At 30.6% G+C, this 20,404-nt stretch overlaps 1 protein-coding gene across 4 annotated transcripts in view; it reads right to left on the bottom strand.

Moving 5' to 3' along the window:
* LOC107449707 (uncharacterized) overlaps nt 1-20,404 on the bottom strand; it is a 73,845-nt gene that overhangs the window by 16,416 nt on the left and 37,025 nt on the right. For all 4 annotated transcript variants that reach the window (XM_043039782.3, XM_043039783.3, XM_071183010.2 and 1 more), the window contains exons 2-4: nt 8,256-8,364; nt 5,961-6,442; nt 3,259-3,327 (exon numbers count right to left, since the gene is read on the bottom strand). In XM_043039782.3, coding sequence (XP_042895716.2) covers nt 3,259-3,327; nt 5,961-6,442; nt 8,256-8,364 — 660 coding nt within the window. The remainder of the gene's footprint in view (nt 1-3,258; nt 3,328-5,960; nt 6,443-8,255; nt 8,365-20,404) is intronic.

The raw sequence follows: 20,404 nt of genomic DNA, 5'->3' as shown, positions 1-20,404 counted from the left end.
AGTTAAAATCATGACATTTCATGATTAATTTTGTTCAATACCGAAATTGACTTTCCATGATTTTTCGTGACTTTCCAGGTGGGCGGATACCCTGTATACAGTAATAAATATTTTTTACCGATAATCTATCCAGTAAAAAAATATTTATTAACGGATGTTCAATCGGTTGCTAAGATTGATGTCATAACTCTTGTTCACCACCAGTGGAGACTGTCCTATCGGAGCGCCACCATAAAGGCTTTTAACCTGTCCCATAAAGGCTTTTCAATTAATCACACTATTGTGTCCTTTCAGCTCAGAAGATTTGTGCTGAAGTAGCTACTTCTGTCCCCTGACGTTTCCAATCATGGTTTGCAATTCAATTATCAATCCTTAAGACGAAACACATCTTCACTACAAGTTCATCGCAATATTTTTGAAACACCTTTCAAATATATTTTACTAAACTATTTACAGGGTTGCCACTCAAATCTGGAAAAAAAATTCCCTGCAATGACCCTATAGTATATATAGACCAGTGATAAGTGTGTTAATGTACATAATATAGTAACACACTATCACTGTGCTTTTGCAGGGGTCTGTCCAGACATTTTGTGAAAGGTCCGTTTTTCGTGAAATTGTGAAAAAATTACTCACATTCTTTCAACCAGGGTCCGCTTTTATGAATTTGTTTAAATAGGGTCCGTTATTGCAAAATTGTAATTGTAATTATTGCAAAATTACAATTATTTTAAATTGTAAAGATATACAAGATTATGCTCAACACTGTAAAATTATAATTAAAAAAATTAAATTTTAAAAAATAAACAACAATTGCTGCTTCTAAATTAGAGATGCAACATACAAATATTTGGTATTTAGCCTATACTGCTGAATGCATAATATTAAGTTCGGACGAATAATGGAAGAATCGTCTGCCGAAGACAAAACTTAATTCGTTTACATCCATCTTTCTTGTTTTCTGCCCTGGTAAAGGTTTATTCGATTAATAAAATAATAATGAAGATAAACAAATTTGTGAAGGGTCCGATTAAAAGAAAAATCATTTTGTGAAGGGTCCGTTTTTAAGTTAAAATATTTTGTGAAGGGTCCGTTTTCAAGTTAAAATATTTTGTGAAGGGTCCGTTTTTATGAAAAGATATTTTGTGAAGGGTCCGTTAACGGACCCAAATTTCATCTAAACAGACCCCTGTTTTGTGCAAGTTATATTGTGTTAACTATACTAAATTTAATTACTAGAGAAACTGAGAGAAAAAAAGTACAGCCTTAACATATTTAAAATAAATAATGCTATAGTAAATTAAATAGTTTAGTATAGCTAAAATATCTTCTTTAAATATCCCTCCCATAGACTGCGTTTTGAGTGGTCACAATTTTATAAAAGACGAAAATAAAAAACAAAATTGCCTGTAGTTTCCCAGTTTGTAAAGAAAAACTCAAAATTCGATGCATTTCCCTGTTATTTTAAAATTTCCTAGCATTTTCTAGGTTTTCCCTATTCTCCCTGTCGAATAGCAACCCAACCCTGTATTACAAATAAGAGTTTATCTTGGATTCAGATTATACACATAATCCAATCACAAATAATTTGCTACTAATAGCATAAGCATTAATAAACATTAACAGGGGTCTGTCCAGACATTTTGTGAAAGGTCCGTTTTTTGTGAAATTCTGAAAAAATTACTCACATTCTTTCAATCAGGGTCCGCTTTTATGAATTAGTGCAAATAGGGTCCGTTATTGCAAAAAAAAACTTTTTCAAGGAGTTTTTAAATTGTAAAGACATACATGATGATGCTCAACACTGTAAAATTATAATTAAAAAAATTAAATTTTAAAAAATAAACAATTGCTGCTTCTAAATTAGAGATGCAACATACAAATATTTGGTATTTAGCCTATACTGCTGAATGCAGAATATTCATTTCGGACGAATAATGGAAGAATCGTCTGCCGAAGACAAAACTTTATTCGTTTACATCCATCTTTCCTGTTTTCTGCCCTGGAAAGGGTTTATTCGATTGACAAAATAATAATGAAAATAAACAAATTTTTGAAGGGTCCGTTTTTAAGTTAAAATATTTTGTGAAGGGTCCGTTTTTATGGAAAGATATTTTGTGAAGGGTCCGTTAACGGACCCAAATTTCTTCTAAACAGACCCCTGATTAATAACATGAAATTTTGGATTCTTGCAAATATTTTGAGAGAGAAGCAGACAAATATATAATTAAGAGAAATATACAATTAACATGAAATTGTACATAAGCATTAATAAAAATTAAATGCATAAAAGCTACAATTTTCTAGGAAATATTTTGAAGAACATATTGAGCGCAATACAGACTATTAGATAATTAGGAGTCAATTGTATAAGCAAAAATAAAATTAAACACATAAATGATTAGAATAGGTTATAATTCTTATAGGTATAGGTTGGTTAGAATATGGAGGAAAACACTTATATTATTACTAAAGGGTCAAGCCACATAAATGTAGTTTTTTTCTATTCTAACCTTCTAGTTCATTCAGGTCACACACATTTATGGTTCTCCTTGAAGAATAATTACACAATACATGCTTATTTTATTTTTATTGTGCCAGAGGATTTTTTTTTTCTCTTTCTTTTAGCTCCTTTTACAGACAGATCGCACATCACACTTTTAAGAAAGCTATATAACTAAATAGCTAAGAAAGATTTTATGAAACCAATACTGCGTTTAATTAATTGAAAAACTGCAATATTTTAAATATATACATGCATGCAAATTTAATTAGCTTCAAAACAATTTTTAAAACAGCGAAACACAGAGGAGAAAAGAACCAATCCAGTATGCATTATTGAAGATAAGAAATAAGTTATTTATAATGGAAGTAAAATTATGAAAAAAACCTGATAAAAAATTTTAAAACCTGATAAAAAAAAATTTAAAATTATCAAAAATTCTGTGGAAAATCAAAAGATCTTTCGAAGCGTTGCATTTAAATTCAATATTTGAAAGGAAGTTTTTGTCTTATTTTGTTAATTTAACATACAAACTAGATTTCAGAAATAAATAAAAATTCTAGCTTCTATTCCATAGTAGGTTAAATCTTGGAAGCAAATTCTAAGCATAAATAGAATCACAACAGTATAAGCACTGTAAATAGTTATAGTGAACAGATACAGTGAATAAATACAAATTTGTTTTGATAGTGAACAGATACAGTGAATAAATACAAATCAATCACAAAAATTTTATCAAATTTGAAAAAACTTACAGGTGGTGAATTCTCTTTCTCTACTTCCACTTTTAAGGCTTGAAGGCGTCTTGAAATGTTATCCAAAAGCTAAAGATAAAAAGAAAACATAAATGGTTTTATTATGAGGCACATGAATTTTTCAGTAATGTGAAAATAAAAAAGCAAAGCATAATATTGTTTAAAATATGCAAACAATTAACAAATATAAATATTGTCAGAAAACGAAGTTCATTAAACTGATTAAACTGAAAATTATTAAACTGAATCATTAAACTGAAAATTATCTGAAAATAGTGCAGTTTTCAGAAAGATTCAGTTGATAATAAAACATGGTACAGTAGAGTTGTGTTTTTATGATAGACTAATTTGAATTAAAATTTAGTTATGCTTTTTTATGTTAAGAATTATGAAATGTATTAGATACTAAATAAAATATTTCTCACCTATCTGTAAATGCCTAGGTTTACTTACATGCATACAAATATAAATGTCATCGAAAAAAGGAAAAAAAATATATCCCACACTCTGCATGGGCAAATCATTAGTCATACCAAAAGGAGAAGTATTTCCAGCATAGCTGCCAACATGGATAAGAAAAATCCAGTAGATTTTGCGAGATAATATTAATTTGATAATAACTGTTGCATAATATACCAAATATTCTGAACACAGAATTTTAAGAGATTTTTAAAGTCATTAAACTACAATAACTTTATTACACTAATGAACTATAAATGGTCTACAATATTTTCCTTTTGTGATTTCTCACTGTTTTAAATAGTAATAGACATTTAATTCATTGAAGATAGATTAATTAATTATATTTTAATTTATTAAATATTTAATTAATTTACAAAGGAAGTTCTAAGTAAATTTTAGAACAAATAAAAACAAAGCTTTAAACTGACTAAAATTCATTATGAATTCATAATACTTATTTAAACATTCAAATGAGCAATAAAAGTGAGTACATTTTTTTAATAAGGATTTTTTTAGGAAATTTACTCAATTTTAAAGAATTTTCAAAATGTACAAAAACCAGGAGAAATTTTATTAAACCAGTAGATCAGGAGAAACAGGCAAAATCCAGTAGAGTTAACAACTATGCACCAGTGATAACATCCTTTAACAGAGATAATAAGGGTATGCTGTCCATTTATAGAACCATCCCTCCCTACATAGAGAGCATGAGGCCGTTGTCACATTGATTCTATTGAAATGCTGGTGGTACTCGTAAACTAATTGGGCATCAGCTATAATTTCTTTAAGCGGCAAGATAACTGGGTAACCAGGATTTTTTTTTTAATTATGTGTACTATATTTAAATCTGAATAGAGATTATAATACAGTTTGATCTTAGCTCGATACAACGAGCCTTGTGCTCCAAACGAAAATGGACATTATAATCTGAGGTTGCTTAATATATATGTTACTGTGAATGACCGAAATTGGTGGTTGTTGATTTTCACCGGTAAATGTTGACAATCACATAGTGGCTTTCTTAAATGTCAGAAATATATATTAGGTCCGGTTAAGTGCCACTGCCCGGTATACCTTACACTGATGTTTTTTAAGGTTAGGTGCTACTGCCCGGTATGTATTTAGCCAGTACTCTGAACATTGGTGTTTCTCCTAATCTATCCTCAGCATTAAAATATCGAATAAATATAATAATATCAACGAATAAATTAATATCAAATCGGATAAAACTAATATTTTTGACATTCACCAAAGGAACTATGTGATTGTTGACATTCATAGGTGAAAGTTGACATTCTCTTGATTTCGGTCATTCACGATAACATATGTATGAGTATACAAAATTATAGTAAGTATTTACTCATAAATACTAGAATTGCAAAACTTTTTCCTTTTATCTACTTCCTTAATTAGTTTTGTTACTAGTAATCATTTTCTTTCACACTGGCGATAACACATCCTATGAGATGCTTAATAATTGTTTTTTACATCCTTTCTACAATTTTCAAAGGAGTTGATGTGTTATAATGCATAAGCCCTGCCACATGCCTCTCTAATACTAACATCTTTCTGTGAGATACTTTTAAAAATAACAAATATACATGTTACTAATTTAAAGTAACAGAAACGTCAAAAAAAATTTGGTTAAAATAAAATATAACTTTTTTTAATAATATTTTTTCCTATTCTAATATTAGGACAGATATTCTCGCATTTTGTAGGGAAAAACATGCTAATAATTTCTCTTTTCGCATTTTCGAAATCATCGTCACATTTAAAAAAATCGTGAAATCCAAAGCAGTGACTACCGATAAAAAATGGAAGGCGAAATCACGTGAATCGGACTCTTCGAAAAAGAGTTACTAAATGCGTGTATTCATTTAAAGATTAAGTTGATGTAATAAATAATATCAAATTAAAAATACAGGATTTTAAAAACTATCTGGAAATCAATAGTAATAACTAAATAAAAAAAGATAGAACAAAAATTTCTGCAGAAAAGAAAACCAAAATTTTTTTACTTCCCAAAGGAAAAATCTCTCTGCAAGAACTCGATAACACTCTATGACAATGTCGCCGCAATTCTGCCAAGGAGTTCATAAGCAGAAGCATAGTAATATAATTGTTTTTTTGTTTGTTTGTTTTTTGTTCCAATAGTAAGGGCATAAAGCAAATCTTTATAGTTAGAAAAAGACATCAAACTCCAAAAAGTACCACAAAAATTTAGGAAAACAACTTACTTGCGTAGGGGATGGTATAAGAGCAATACTGTTAGTTTTCGATGAACCTTGACTAGAAATTCCCGTATCGGTCCTTCCACCTGATGATACAGATGATTCAGATGAGAGCATCGAAACACTATCCGAGAAGGCGGAATCATTGTCAGGACTGTCTGTTCTCAGTCCTAATTCCATTTTGTGATTTTTTATTTGATCATCACAGTCCATATCTCCACTCACTTCGAATTTTGATCTACTGCCACCTCCAGAGCTAGATCTCCGGTGTGTAAAAAAGCGTTTGGGTCCCATTTGGGTGGAAGGAGGGACTTCCGGGCAAAGAGAAATCCCAGAAGTTGAATACCGAATGTTTTCTCCAGTGATGTTATTTTGGATGACAGTGCTGACACTCCGTGCATGGCCCCTGTGCGAAAGATCTGGATCCAGCTGACTTTCTAAGGCACAAAGCTCCCCTAAAATGGCATCCAATTCAATATCTTGACTATCTGCAAGCAAACAATGAAATTATCATTACTAAAAATAGCGTAATAGATTCAGGGGTCTGTCCAGACATTTTGTGAAAGGTCCTGCTTTTGTAAAATTGTGAAAAAACTGTTCATAATTTGTGAATATAAAATAAGTGTTTAGTCACATTCTTTTAACCAGGGTCATGCTTTTGTGAATTTGTGCAAATAGGGCCCTGTTATTTGGTATTTAGCCTATACTGCTCAACACAGAATATTCATTTCAGATGAATAATGGAAGCAAAATCACTCACATTTTTAATAATTTCAATTGACATATTTTAAATAACACAACTTAGTAACGAATCACTATTAATGTGTTACGCATTAAGTAAACTTAAACAATTCTTAAATTTATAATATTTTATTTAAAAAATTGCCAGACATTAATTTTTATTTACATAATATTTTATTAATTAATTTTATGAATAAATATAAATTGATCAATTTATTTATTTACGTGACAATTAATTTATTTATCTAGTGCGACGTAAATTAACAACAACAACGACTATTTATTTACGAAAAAAATTGTTGGCAGAAGTTCGCACAAAGTTGGCAGAATTCGAATTTATGTTCGCTTCACTAACAATGACTCAGATATTGGAGCAGTTTGACTGTTATGAATGTTCAGAGAGTTTCCCAAATCATCTCCAATTTATAATATTTTGCGCTATTCCATAATTTTCAGTTTCTACATTTTTTTATGGCTTTTTTTGGCCTCATGTTCTTTAAACCTCATCTTTTAAAATTTTAAAAATTTATCATATTTTACGTAAAAATAGTGGTCAGTGAACATTTTAGTTTGGCTAGTACCTTAGTTTCTTCAGAAATGAAATTTTATGACCTGTTTAAAGTCTTTAAAATGTAAGTCATTTTTGAATTTGGGAATATTTTGTTAGAAATAATAAATTGATACGAAAGAATTTCTATGTGCATTATACATAGATAGGTATAAAATTTTTACAGATCTTTCAATGTCTTTTAATTTATAAATAATAAGTTGTTGTTGTTTTTTTTCGTTTTTTTTTTTGCGCTCTCCAGACTGCACTCGTGGTGTAACTACCATTACAAAAATTAAATACCAATTCAATAGTATATAAGACACGTTAACTTGATTCAATCTTGAGGTACCTTTTGATAGATAAAGGTTGACATAGTCGATAATTATCTACTCCTCAAATAAGGGGATATGATTATGGACTATGTCAATCTTTATCTATCAAAAGGTACCTCAAGATTGAATCAAGATAATGTGTCTTATATAGTATTGAACTGGCATTTAATTTTTGTAGTGGTAGTTACGTCACATTACTCCCCTTCCAGAATTTTATCTTTGATGGAGTGCGATGAACGAATACCACTAGTTGATTTATGCTGTTCATTTATTTATTCATTATTTTGTTCTTTTCGCTCATTTTTTTCCTTAATTGGCCAGGAGAATAGTATTTACTTCACCGGATTTTAGAGCGCTATTTTGGGAACAAATCAACAGTTTAATGTGGTCCATTCATCGATTCTGTCGAGTTCATATCACGGCCGGAGGTCATCGATAAGGAAATATGATTATCGAATATGTCAGCCTTTATCTATCAAGAGGTACCTCAAGATTGAATCAAGTTAACATGTCTTATATACTATTGAATTGGTATTTAATATTTATAGTGGTAGTTACGCCAGACACTCCTTTTTTTAAAAAAGGGCATCTAATTGAGGAGTTTTCCTCTCTTGACACACCTCTGCAAGCTGCTATAAAAAAAAAAAAAAACATTCATCTTAAGTGGCGTCAATATACCTTCCAGAGTAGCCAAAGATAATCCATATCCATCCATTCTTGGTGTTGGAATGGAAAGCTTATCAAAGCTGGTGGGAGTTCTTGAACCACTCAATGCATACTCCACACCCTGAAAAAATGAAATCGTTAAAACAATTACCACACAAGTAAGTCATTTTCTACGTGTTTACGATTCATAAATATAACATATTTCAACAGTGTATCAAAAATGAAAAAAATATTAAATTTTCAGAATTATAAACAAATGTTTTTAGAAAATGTTACTGATATGGTTGCTAGATATTAAGTTATTTTTAAGGGTGTCCACGGGGATTTTTTCAAGAGATACAACATGAGAAAATATTTCACAAATTCTGTATGATAATTTACTTCTGAAAAATAATTTTACATTTTCATAAGCGATTTCAATAATTTAATCAAAACCAACGGTAACCAACAATTTTGACAAAAAAATAATGTTCAATTTTAATATTATTGTATTAATTTAATGTGTTATGAGCAAGCGTTCTAAAAATTTGTTTTTCTTTCTTTTTTTTAAGTTTATATTACTTATCAAAATATGCATTTACTGATTTATTTTGTACTTTCATTCTGTGAAGATAGCGATTTTTTTTTTCTTTTTTTAAATGAATATATTTTAAAATGATTTTTTTGTACTAACAAGGGAAACTAGGGAAGTGTGACTCGCCAATTTTGAAATAAATTAGTGGGATGTATGCCTTATGAGGAATAATTTTAGGGGGTAGCATTCGTTTCGGCCCATAAAAGGTCCTGTGAGAGATAAAAAATAATTCAATATATAGAAAAATCGGTATTTTATTACTTCAATGCAGACTATGAGTCATTGTAATTATCTCATACTCCAATTAATTTTGTGGTACTTTCACATACTATATAATGTATATTTATTGTCAAAATTGATTTTGAAAATTTTATATATCTGTAGTTTTTCAGAAAAACCTGCTAGGTTAATTTTAAAAAAAAATTGACATCAAACTTTTTAAAATGTTTAAAAAAAAAATATTTAGAAATTATTGGAGTATGTAATTGCAAATCAATTAATTAATAATTAATAATTAATACATAATTAATTACTAATTAATTAATAACTACTTAATTAATAATTAATTAATATATTTGCCAATCAATTTATTAATTAGAAAAGTAATTAATTAACCAATTAATTACAAATTAATTGGAGTATGAGACAATTACAATAACTAATAGTCTGCATTGAAGTAATAAAATGCTCGACTTCGCGTGCAGGTCGTCGGGCTAACGAAGCGGGGGTGCGATCCCCTCTGCAGAGGATCAAAATTGTGATGGCATGTTTTCGGATCATCCTCAGGGATGTTTCCCAGACCGTCGCCAATAGCCCATTGTGCAGCTCTAGTGCGACGTAAATGAACTACAACAACAACAACAAGTAATAAAATATCGATTTTTCTATATATTGAATTATTTTTTATCCCTCATAGGACCTTCTATGGGCCGAAACGAATGTTGCCCAGTAAAATTATTCCTCATAAGGCATACATCCCACTAGTTTATTTCAAAATTGGCGAGTAGTTTCCTAGTTTTCCTACTTCCCTAGTTTCCCTTGTAAGTGATATGACAAACAAACAAAAACAAAAAAAAATAGTGCTCATGTTTAAAAATTTAAATTTTGTTGTCATAAAAATTTTGTTGGTTGCGGTTTACATGTCTAAACATTTGTTATACAACCAGCCTTTTGTTATTGTTTTAACCAGCTGGGCAAAGGGGCTCAAAGTTCACTCAAAGAGGTTGTGTGAACTCCTATCTTACTTTTCACCCATAATTAATTTAAGCTGATTTTTTTCTTTTTTTTTTTATGAGTTGCGTAATTCAATTGATTTTTTGTAGCCATGTACTTATGTCTGAAAATGAACAAAGCAATACACTCTGTAAACTTATGTATTACTTCTGGAGCAATTAAATCGTTGAATTCACACGTTTTTATTTATTTATTTTTATGCAAATGAGGGTGCGTAGCCAAATCTTTCAACAAAAAATTAGCACCTTTTAAGTACTTTTTAAGCAGTCAAAAACTACTTTTAAGCACAATATACATAAATAAAAAGCAAATAATTTACAAAGACTTTATTTAATCATGATAATATAACTAGTTTCTGACTAAGAACTCTTTTCTTGATTATATTAGCCAATACAAAAAGATGAAGAGGTTTTTCGGTTCGATATCCGATGGTGGAAAAAGAAGCCTGAATTGATAATATCTTACAAAATGCAGCACAGTTGCACATGAGAGTGCAATAATCTCACCAAACCCCCGAGCTCAGTGGACGCACATGTGGACTTTCAAGGATTTCATCTTAAGATGTAAAATGAGTGGCGTTTTTATAGGCTATGGACCGACGGGACGCCGGAATAGATTGTGGTTGGATGAATTGTGAAAACGTTGAATAGAACAATGTGAAAAGCACATGCTTTTGTTTAAATACGTGGCAAAAATCGTTATGATATCGAAAGGAAATTGAGTACTTTTTAAAAACACCCAATGAAAAAAGCCCTTTTCAGGAAAACGAAAGTCGAAAATAAGCACCTTTAAGCACTTTTGAAAAACGCTATGCACCATGCAAATGTGGAACAAATTTCGGCAAAAATCATAATTTTTGACAGCCGCATGCTCTAACGAATGACTCAAAAGTGAGATTTAATAATAAAAATGGCGATAAAAAAATACGGAGGAAAGAAGATTTTGTACACAGTAAAAAACCCCAAACCACAATGCAGAATCTAAAAATCACCCTATGCTACACTCGAACCAAAAACGTAACCTTTTTTAAAAAAATTAAAAACTAGTATTAGAGTTGTTTAAATAATAAACTTTTTGTACTTTAATGAAATTCATTTATATAATCCCGAAAGGTTAACAAAACATTCGTATTTTTTCCGCCATTCTAACTTTCAACAGAAAATAAGTTACAAAACCATTTCCTAAAATCTCAATTACCAATAAAATGAGAAACTTCAACTCTATTCAGATTGACTAATTATTTTATTCGTATTTTGTTTTATGTGCGACAGGTAAAACAAAAACAATAAATACAGTATAGGTGTTGTCATATATCAGGTGATAAACAAGGTTACTGATTTAATTTCCATTTCTTCCATTCATTTATTCCAACACAAATAACAGGGTTGGCAAGGTCACGTCAAATGAGAAAGTCGCAAAAAAGCTTTCTCAAAAGGTTTTTTTTTATCCCCCTTCCGTAATAAGTAAATATTACGACCAGTTTTTCAACGCTCCATGATTTTTCCTATTTAAAGCAAAGTTTTTTATTCCAGCCAACTATTATTTTATGTGCTTTTCTTTCGTTCTTTTCCCATTTGTTTATCTAATTGCTTATTTTTGTTCTGAAGTTACTAAAGCAAAACGGAACAGCAGAATTCTTCATCCGAAAAAAAAAAATAATGCGCTCACAAATATATCTCACTGAGATTATTATCATTATTTTTTTCTGAATACAAATTTTCATTTAATAGAATCGTGATTCGTACTGAAATTAATAAGAAAAAAAAACACGGACTTGTTTTGAATATTTGTTCCATATTTTTCTGAAGAACACCAAAATAAACTGGATTAATAAAATTAACTTAATTAGATTTAAATTTTCACTAGTTATAATCGGAATTCGTATACTTGCATAATTTTTTTAAAAAAATGAAATTTTAATTTTTATGTTATCAACATTTTTACAAATTTCTTCTGTAAAATACCACAATTAAAAAAAATTTAGAATATAACACAAAAAGAATTTTTTTTTATCACCAGTAATAAAAAGAAGTGATGCATAGATAAATATCTTTCCAATAAAAACTTTTTATTGTGAATTCGAATTTTTATCAATTAATCGGGACTTTTTCGTATATAAGGTGTAAGTAATTATTTCAATTTTGGTTACTTTGGGATTATCCCATCGACCATTTTCGCCAAACCCGATATTATTGCAGGTTATGCGCCAATAACCGCAAATTTTATTATATTTACTGTGTAATCCTTGACTACGCGAGTTAGTTTTCTTTAGCACGTTGAAATATACTTTTCTTTTTTCTTTTTTTTATTCGAATTTGGGATTTGCACAGCACCGAAAAGAGTGCAGTTTTGTTTGCGTTTAAAAAGCTATTTTGTTTGCGTTTAAAAAGCTATCTAAGTAATTTTGGCAGATGAAATGATTTAGAATAATACATATGGTCAAATTCAAGAATAATTCAATGTTAATAAAAAATTTTAAATTTTTTGATTCTCTTTATTACACTTTTTTATTACGTATTTTCACACTTACATTTTTTTGTTATTAGTATTATTTGATAAATTTAATGTGTTTAGAATGTTTACTTTGGAAATTGTTTTTCAATTTCTATTATTAATTTACACTCTCCCTATATATCTTGTTCAAATTTTCAATCGTTTAATAAAATATTTTTCATTCACCCACTCAAGTTCAAATACATTTTGTTTAAACTTGTAGTGGATGACACTTTATGTAAATTCAGTTTTTTTCAAATATTAATTCATTCATTAATTTTAGTTTTATATGGGAAAAAAATTTTAATTATTTAATAAAAAGTAACTAAAATAAAAATTTTCTTTGCTGACCTAAGTAGGAATTAACTTTAAAAATTTTTTTTACATTACTTATTTTCCTTTTAGGTTTAACCTTTCTCTTTTTTTTTACTTAGTTTTCCTCAATTTTTTTATTTTATTATTTTCTTTTTAATTCTGTTCCTGTACACTAAGTCAGAAAGTGATAAAAACTTTGGCTGGCGATAAATTTCGTTTGCCGCATTCAGAAAACAATTATAATTGTTTTGTTATCAGGCACAGAGGTGGTAAAAATTTAAGCACGCTAGCTAATCGAAAAGTTGTCGAATTTTTGTGATTGTGAATTTCTGTTTGCAACGGTCAGGAAATGGTAGAAACGTCCATTGTTCAGTGGAAAATTTATTTAAAAATTTTTTTTTTCTAAAATAGAAGTATTACTTGAGGTAATAAATTTTCAAAAAATGATGACAGATTTAGTTTAAAAGAACCAATAAGTTACACATTTCAATAAACCAACAGCAAACTTACATAAAATAAATGTATATTTTGAAACCTAATTAGTTTCGTGTTTTTGTGGAAAATATTGACGTTTAAATTTTTTTATTTCTTTCTTTTTATAACCATCGTTGAACAGCCGTCCCAATGTTGAGTTTACGACAACTAATATTCAACTCCGTAGTCTTGTAATTTTGAACCAATTCAGAAGACAAGGAAATTCCTGGATCGGTACCCCCAGAGGTATGATTTGTTAAGGGAACATGGAGTGACTCGACAGATTTAACAGCCCCGTTTACATGCACAAAAATGCGGGGTAAAAGCTGGAATTTTCGTCATTTTCTACCCTTCTTCCCCTACGCAGGGAAAAATTGAAGGACTGAAAGAAGGGTATAATAATTCCTAGTAGGAGATGGAAATATGCAGGGTAAGCTCACCTCGCTTTCCCGAGATGCATTGCGAGTCACGTGATTGTTTACGTTCTGGGCCCATGTGTTTTGTTTTGGAACTCGGAACGTGAAAATATTTTAATTTGTTTCAAATAATGGCGGAAAAAAAAGAAAAGAAGCCAGCTGATCGCCAGCTGATATATTTTCTTACTTCCGATTTATCATGTGACCAATGACGTAGAGGAAGTTGTTTGAAAATCCGGGGTTGAAATTCTTTTGCGTGTAAACGGGTTTTCTTACCGATTATACATTGCCCTGTAAAATCCCTGTACCCTTCTTTTACCCCGGATTAATAGATTGCTCATGTAAACGGGGCCAACGTGTATCAGTTACCATTTACTACACGGGGTTTCTTCAGCCGGTGAGGATCGGACCCACGACCTTTTGGACATGGGCCCAGTGTCCTACCAACCACGCTATCCCGGCAAATATTGATGTATAAAAAGAAATTGATAAATGAGAATCAATTACGGGTGTTGTTGTTGTAGTTCGTTTACGTCGCAATAGAGCTGCACAATGGGCGACGGTCTGGGAAACATCCCCGAGGATGATCCGAAGACATGCCATCACAATTTTGATCCTCTGTAGAAGGGATGGCATCCCCGCTTCGGTAGCCTGACGACCTGTGCGCGAAGTCGAGCACTTTGTGGTTGAACAGTTTAACGAGGACCAATACCGCACACCCTCAGTCTGATCCACTTGTCTTAACAATCAGTTCAGTGCGGGACCAATTACGGGTGAACAGAGCCTTCAAATCTGCGTTAAATATCGTAAAGGCCGCTGACACCGCCGCTGTTTTGAGAATTCAACTTAACTTAATGTTACATTTTGTCTTTCAAAACTAAGCTAATTTGAAATAATATTGGATTGAAGAAAGGGAGTGCGATAAAATTAAAAGGAATTAATATTCGATAATCATTAAGTGTTAAATTTGACTACAGATACCAAGGGTCGCTTTGTAAGTTATGGGAATGCAACTACAGAAATGAAATTACGCGTCTGAAAGGGCCATATTTGTTTTGAAACTTAACATTTTTTTTCCTTCGAAATTTCAATTTGTTTGAAAGTTATTTAAATTTTAAGTTCTTTTTCATAAATTTTCTCTTACTTTTTTTTCTTTACGTTACACTTAGTTTTGCTGCGCAGTTGAATTATTAATTATTGATTTGAATTATTAATTTGAAATTACGATGGATAGCATAAAAATGAACAGCGACGGAATATAACAATTTGACATTCGACAATTAAGTTTGAAAATTACAAGCTGTTTAACTTCTAGGGGGAAAATACCAAGTGGTCGATCTGTAGCCCGCTGAAATGCAATTACAAAGATAAAATTTGACGTGCTGAAAGTGCTATTTTTATTTGCGAACTTAAAGCGAATTTTGTTTCGAAATTCCAATTTGTTTGAAAGTTATTAAAAACATGAATTTTTCAGCTTTTTTGTTTTAAATATTGACTATTTATCCACTACTATAGAAAATTTATTATTCCCTCCCGAGATCTTTATTTTCTAAGCTCGCATTCAATAAGTAGATGTCAATTCAAAGTAGCAAAAAAGAGAGATTACATGTTGCCACAAAATATAAATCTTAGGATTTATATTGAAATTTTTAAAAATAGACCACAAAAAAACGTTCCTTATTTGAATTGTTATAAATATCGTCAAGGAGTAAAATTACTTCTAATTTATTTGTTCCTATTGAGTTACATTACGTTCCTTATGTTAAATTTTTGATTAACGTTCCTTAGTACGAAGTACGTAATTAAACATTTCGTAATTTAACGTTCCTTAGGTTTAAGTTCAGATGATTATTCCTCAAAACTAGGAAACCGTGTATTTAGTTACGATTAATATATTATCATAATGTTTTTACATAGCGCTACAATAATTGTATATTTTGAAAACCATATGCTATGTGTTTTTAAGAAAATTAATGACGTAAAAAAAATGACGAAGAATAAGCAATTACAGGGGTTGGCGAACGGAGCCTTCTAATCATATAAATAAGTGCTATAATAATCGCGTTTTATAATTTTAATTATATTAAATATTTGCTTTGCTTTCTCAACTTAACTTGAGCCATGATGGCTCAGGGGATAGAGTGTTCACCTTCCAATGAGATGAACCGGGTTCGAATGCCAGCAATGGCTAATACGAATTCCGCATCCGGCTTACATCGACCAAATATCCTCAGTGGTAGGCGGATGATAGGTTAGAGACCCCTTGTCATCAGACTAACTGTGAGACGTTTTCGCGGTCTTCCTCTCCATGTAGCGCAAATGCTGGTTAGTACCATCAAAAAGTTCTCCACGAAGGCAAATTTCTTCTAGTATAAAGGATTTCCCTTGCCTTCTGGATTGGGGTTTAAAATTACAAGGATACAGAGTGGAACATTACTACTTGTAAATCCAAAAAAAAAAAGTTGGGTCGGCTGTGCAACGACGTCCGGTTTTGTCCATTTTCTCCCAGAAATCGCAGCTCTCAACTTCCATGATATTTTAATTTCTGTTCAAAGCAGTGCAGGTGAAATTTTCCCCGTGGTGAATCCAACAACATCGTGTATATTTATATTCAGCAAAATCAAAGGTGCTGCATCATTTTTATTTTAATCTTCATCCTTTCTCTGAAACTAGGCTTTATTCCTTTTAAATTTCCCTCACTCTTTTTAAATAAACAAACGCCAGTGTTTACTACATCTTAGTAACAAGACTGATGCATTCGAATTAAGAGTTATTTCACGTAACCATGAACTCATTTAATGGCAATTCTCCAAACTCACTCCTCTCATGTTATCAAATTGAGGAAGGAAAAAAAAAATGAGTGTGAGTGTAAGAAGGAAAAAAAGAAGCGCCGTTAATGAATGAAGAATAGTGCAAACCAGGGTTGGAGATTTTGCCGGCAAAAAGGGGTTTTTGCCAGGACAGTGGCAAAAACCTGGTAAAAACCGGCAAAAACTGGTAAAAACCGGCAAAAACCAAATTATCTAAATTGCTGATTAAATATTATTACAAAATACTTGAAACAAATTTAAATCAATCATAAGGAATAATAGTTTTGATACATTACATGAAAAAAATATTTTTAACATATTAATAATTAATGTAAAGGCAATAATTTTTAAAACATTGAAAGTTTTTGACCTCTTTTCATTTTAGAATCCTTAAATAAATGTTTTTTTACAAATAAATAAATAATATTATTTGTATAATATTATTATTATTATATTATAAAAAATTATTATTTGTACAATAATTAACTACGCATCTTGATAGATATTTTATGCTTTAAATTATAGTTATATTAATTTAAAATAAGTTCATTTCACTGGAAAAAAGAGAATAATCGCAAATTTTCCAATCAATAATGTTTTAAACTACTAAAATGATATATTATTACATTTAATTATGGAATAATAATTTTGTTAATTTTTTTGTAATTATTTATATTTATAGTATATATTTCAATTTTAGGAATAATTTTGTACCAAAAATGTGTTTTTGTCCTCTCATCTTGGAAAATATAGGTTTTTGCCACTTTTTGCCAATTTGCTTGGCAAAAACCTGTTTTTGCCAGGACGGTTTTTACCGGTATTTACCATGGTTTTTTCCACCTGCGGCAAAATCTTGCCAACCCTGGTGCAAACCTCAAGATGAATGGTGTGAGACAGCGTGAAATTGACCTCCCATAACATTAATTGGGCAGAGAGTCCAGCACCCACTATGCCGCTTTTTTAAAAAAATATATAATAATAAATAAATAAAAATTAAACGGGGTTCACTTTTAACCGATGTTTTTTATTCTTCCATCGATTCTGGTTGTGTGTACAGTTGGAATTTAAAGAGAGAAAAATAAAAACCCGCAGTATAATTAGTGATTTATTTTTATTTATTTGATTTAATGACCGGATCAAGGATCGTGCAAAAAAGGGTGCAAAATGTGTAAGAAATTAAGAGAATTTGCAGACTTAGTCGATTATCTCTAGAACAGTGGTTACCAAGAGAAGCCTTTTTTTTTTTTGTGCCCCGCGAACTTGTCGATTGTTTATATTTTAGATTATTTTGATTTATTAATTTAATTTAATTGTATTTAAACATGCCTTCAAAATAAAATACAGTTACACCAAAAAATAAGTATAAAGTGATTTAACATTTTAACTTACTAGAACTTTAAATCAATTGAGATTGTTTCTTTGCAATGAGACGGTTCCATCTGGGGGTAATTGGAGACAATGATGCATTACGAACACTAAATAATTTATGTTACTACCTGCGGGGGGTCCCTTTTCTTAAATAAATAAAATTTTAATTGAGCACAGATATTTTTAATTTGGGGTATAAATCTAGGAATTTAAATTCAGTTTTAATGAAATGGGCGGCCCGGCACCATTTGATCGGCGGACCGGGGGTTGGGGATCACTACATTAACGGACCCAAATTTCTTCTGAACAGACCCCTGGATACAATAACAAAACAAATAACCCTTCAACAATTGTAATACACACGCATGATCGTTCGTAACACTCGTTGGAGTCGGAAGGTATGAAACAACGGTTCAATGTAAACAAAAAAATATGGGTTAATAGGGGGTATGGTCCCCTCTTACAGATATACAAGTCTTGCAGCGTGATTTCCTAACTGAAATAAGGCAGTCTATCATTTCCTGTGGCAATTGGCCTGAATTGTCCTGAGGCAATTTCATACCTTCAGACTCCAACGAGCACGATCATGCGTGTGTATTACAATTGTTGAATGGTTATTTGTTTTGTATTGTGTCAATGTATGTTGTACAAATCAAATTTCGTTAAAATCGGTCCTGTAATTCTGGAGATAATCGACCCAGTCTGCAAATTCTCTTAATTTCTTACACCAGTGGAGGTAATGGCACCAGAATATTTAAAAAAAAAAATCAAATTTTTCTTCATAACTTTTCTTCATACTAAACTTCAGCAAAATATTTTAAGAGAAAGAAATATGTTTTTTTTTAACAAAAAATAGAAAAACTAAGCTTTATTTTTATTAAAACTTACATTCGCTAACATTTTGTTGGGAATAATGAATTTTTACAAAAGAACAATTTTCGAGCAAATTTATTTTTTATTTAACACGATTCAAACAAAAATGTTAAAGTTACCGCTTAAAGAGATGAAGTATAAAATAGTATTTATTTATGTAGTGAAACCACTGAAATTTATGGAAGCTAGAAATACTATTCGGAAAATTTTTGCATTTGGTCTCCATAGAAGGATATTGTTCCCTTTTCCGGTGCTATTTAAAAAACCGGAAACGGGGATACTTCAACACTTTCGAGTCAAGAAAAGAAGATAAAAAGTTTCTCCAAAGAAACAGGTATAGAGAAAAAGAAAGAAATTGCTATGTAATACCACACGAATGTAAAAAAAAAGAAGAAGAAAAATGGTATTCTTGTAGGCTTAGTTGTACCGAAATATAAGCGTGGTCAAGAATTGAAACCAACTAAAGAATCGGCGATTTAATGACTGAAATTAGTGACGCAAACATTAGAGAAAGATGCAATAATATTTATAAATAATTTTTTTCATCGATTTCAAAATAAAAACCTGTACTTAAAATGCTGCTGACATTTTAAACTTCATTTATTAACAGGTTTCTTAAATTTTTATTAAAATATGCTGAAATTTTTTTTAGTTATTAAATATTTTAAGTCTTATCTGGTTTGAAAATTTTTGTTAAAATTTTTTTATGTTACTTATATGTACGTAAAAAATAACTGATAGGATTTTTAAAAAAATTTTCAATTTTTTACTAGGAATAAAACATTTTTCATAATTTTGTAATGAATAAACCGTAAAAAATTTCATTTTTAATCACAAAATTTTATTCAATTTGCACAAATTGGGACATACACTTCATTGAATATATTCAGGGTTCTAATGAGAAAACCCTGATTTCCCTGCTTATTGTTTTCGAAAAACTGAATTATGTGGCGCAATAGAGAAGGCTTCAAATTTGCCGTAAAATAACCCAAAAAATAATAAGAACATAAATAATATTGTGATATCAAAATGTGCTTTAAACCTTTGTCTATAAATGTGCCAAAATTCTCTTTATATCATTATATAGTCTTTGAGTTTGGAGGGAAAGTGAGAATCATGCCAAATCGAGAAGTTGTTGAGCATGTTTGGCGAAAATTTTCTAAAGCCGCTGTAATGGCGGCATTTTTTTTTTTTTTCTTTAATCAACTCTTTACAAAATTCTTCCACTGAAAAAACGAATCTATGATATCAGAGCCGCGATGGCTCAGGAGATAGAGCGTTTGTCTTCCAATGAGGTGAACCGGGTTCGAATCCCAGCGAGGGCTGGTCAATACGAATTCCGCATCCGGCTGGCGCCGATCACAGTACGGGGGCGAAATACCCTCAGTGGTAGACAGATCATGGGTTAGAGTCTCCTTGCCGTCAAGCTAACCGTGGGAGGTTCTCGTGGTCTTCAACTCCATGTAACGCAAATGTAGATTAGTTCCTTCGAAAATTTCTCCACGATTGCAAATGCTCCCAATACTTGATCAAGGAGTTCCCTTGTCTTCTGGATTGGGTTCAAAATTACAAGGCTATGGAGTTAAACATTAGTAGTTTTAAGCC

Source organism: Parasteatoda tepidariorum, chromosome 7 (genome assembly GCF_982258835.1).
Source record: "Parasteatoda tepidariorum strain Cologne lab strain chromosome 7, Ptep-v5.0, whole genome shotgun sequence".
NCBI classification, from domain to species: domain Eukaryota; kingdom Metazoa; phylum Arthropoda; class Arachnida; order Araneae; family Theridiidae; genus Parasteatoda; species Parasteatoda tepidariorum.
Note: the sequence above shows the minus strand (reverse complement) of the source record. Positions and strands in the feature narration are given on the sequence as shown.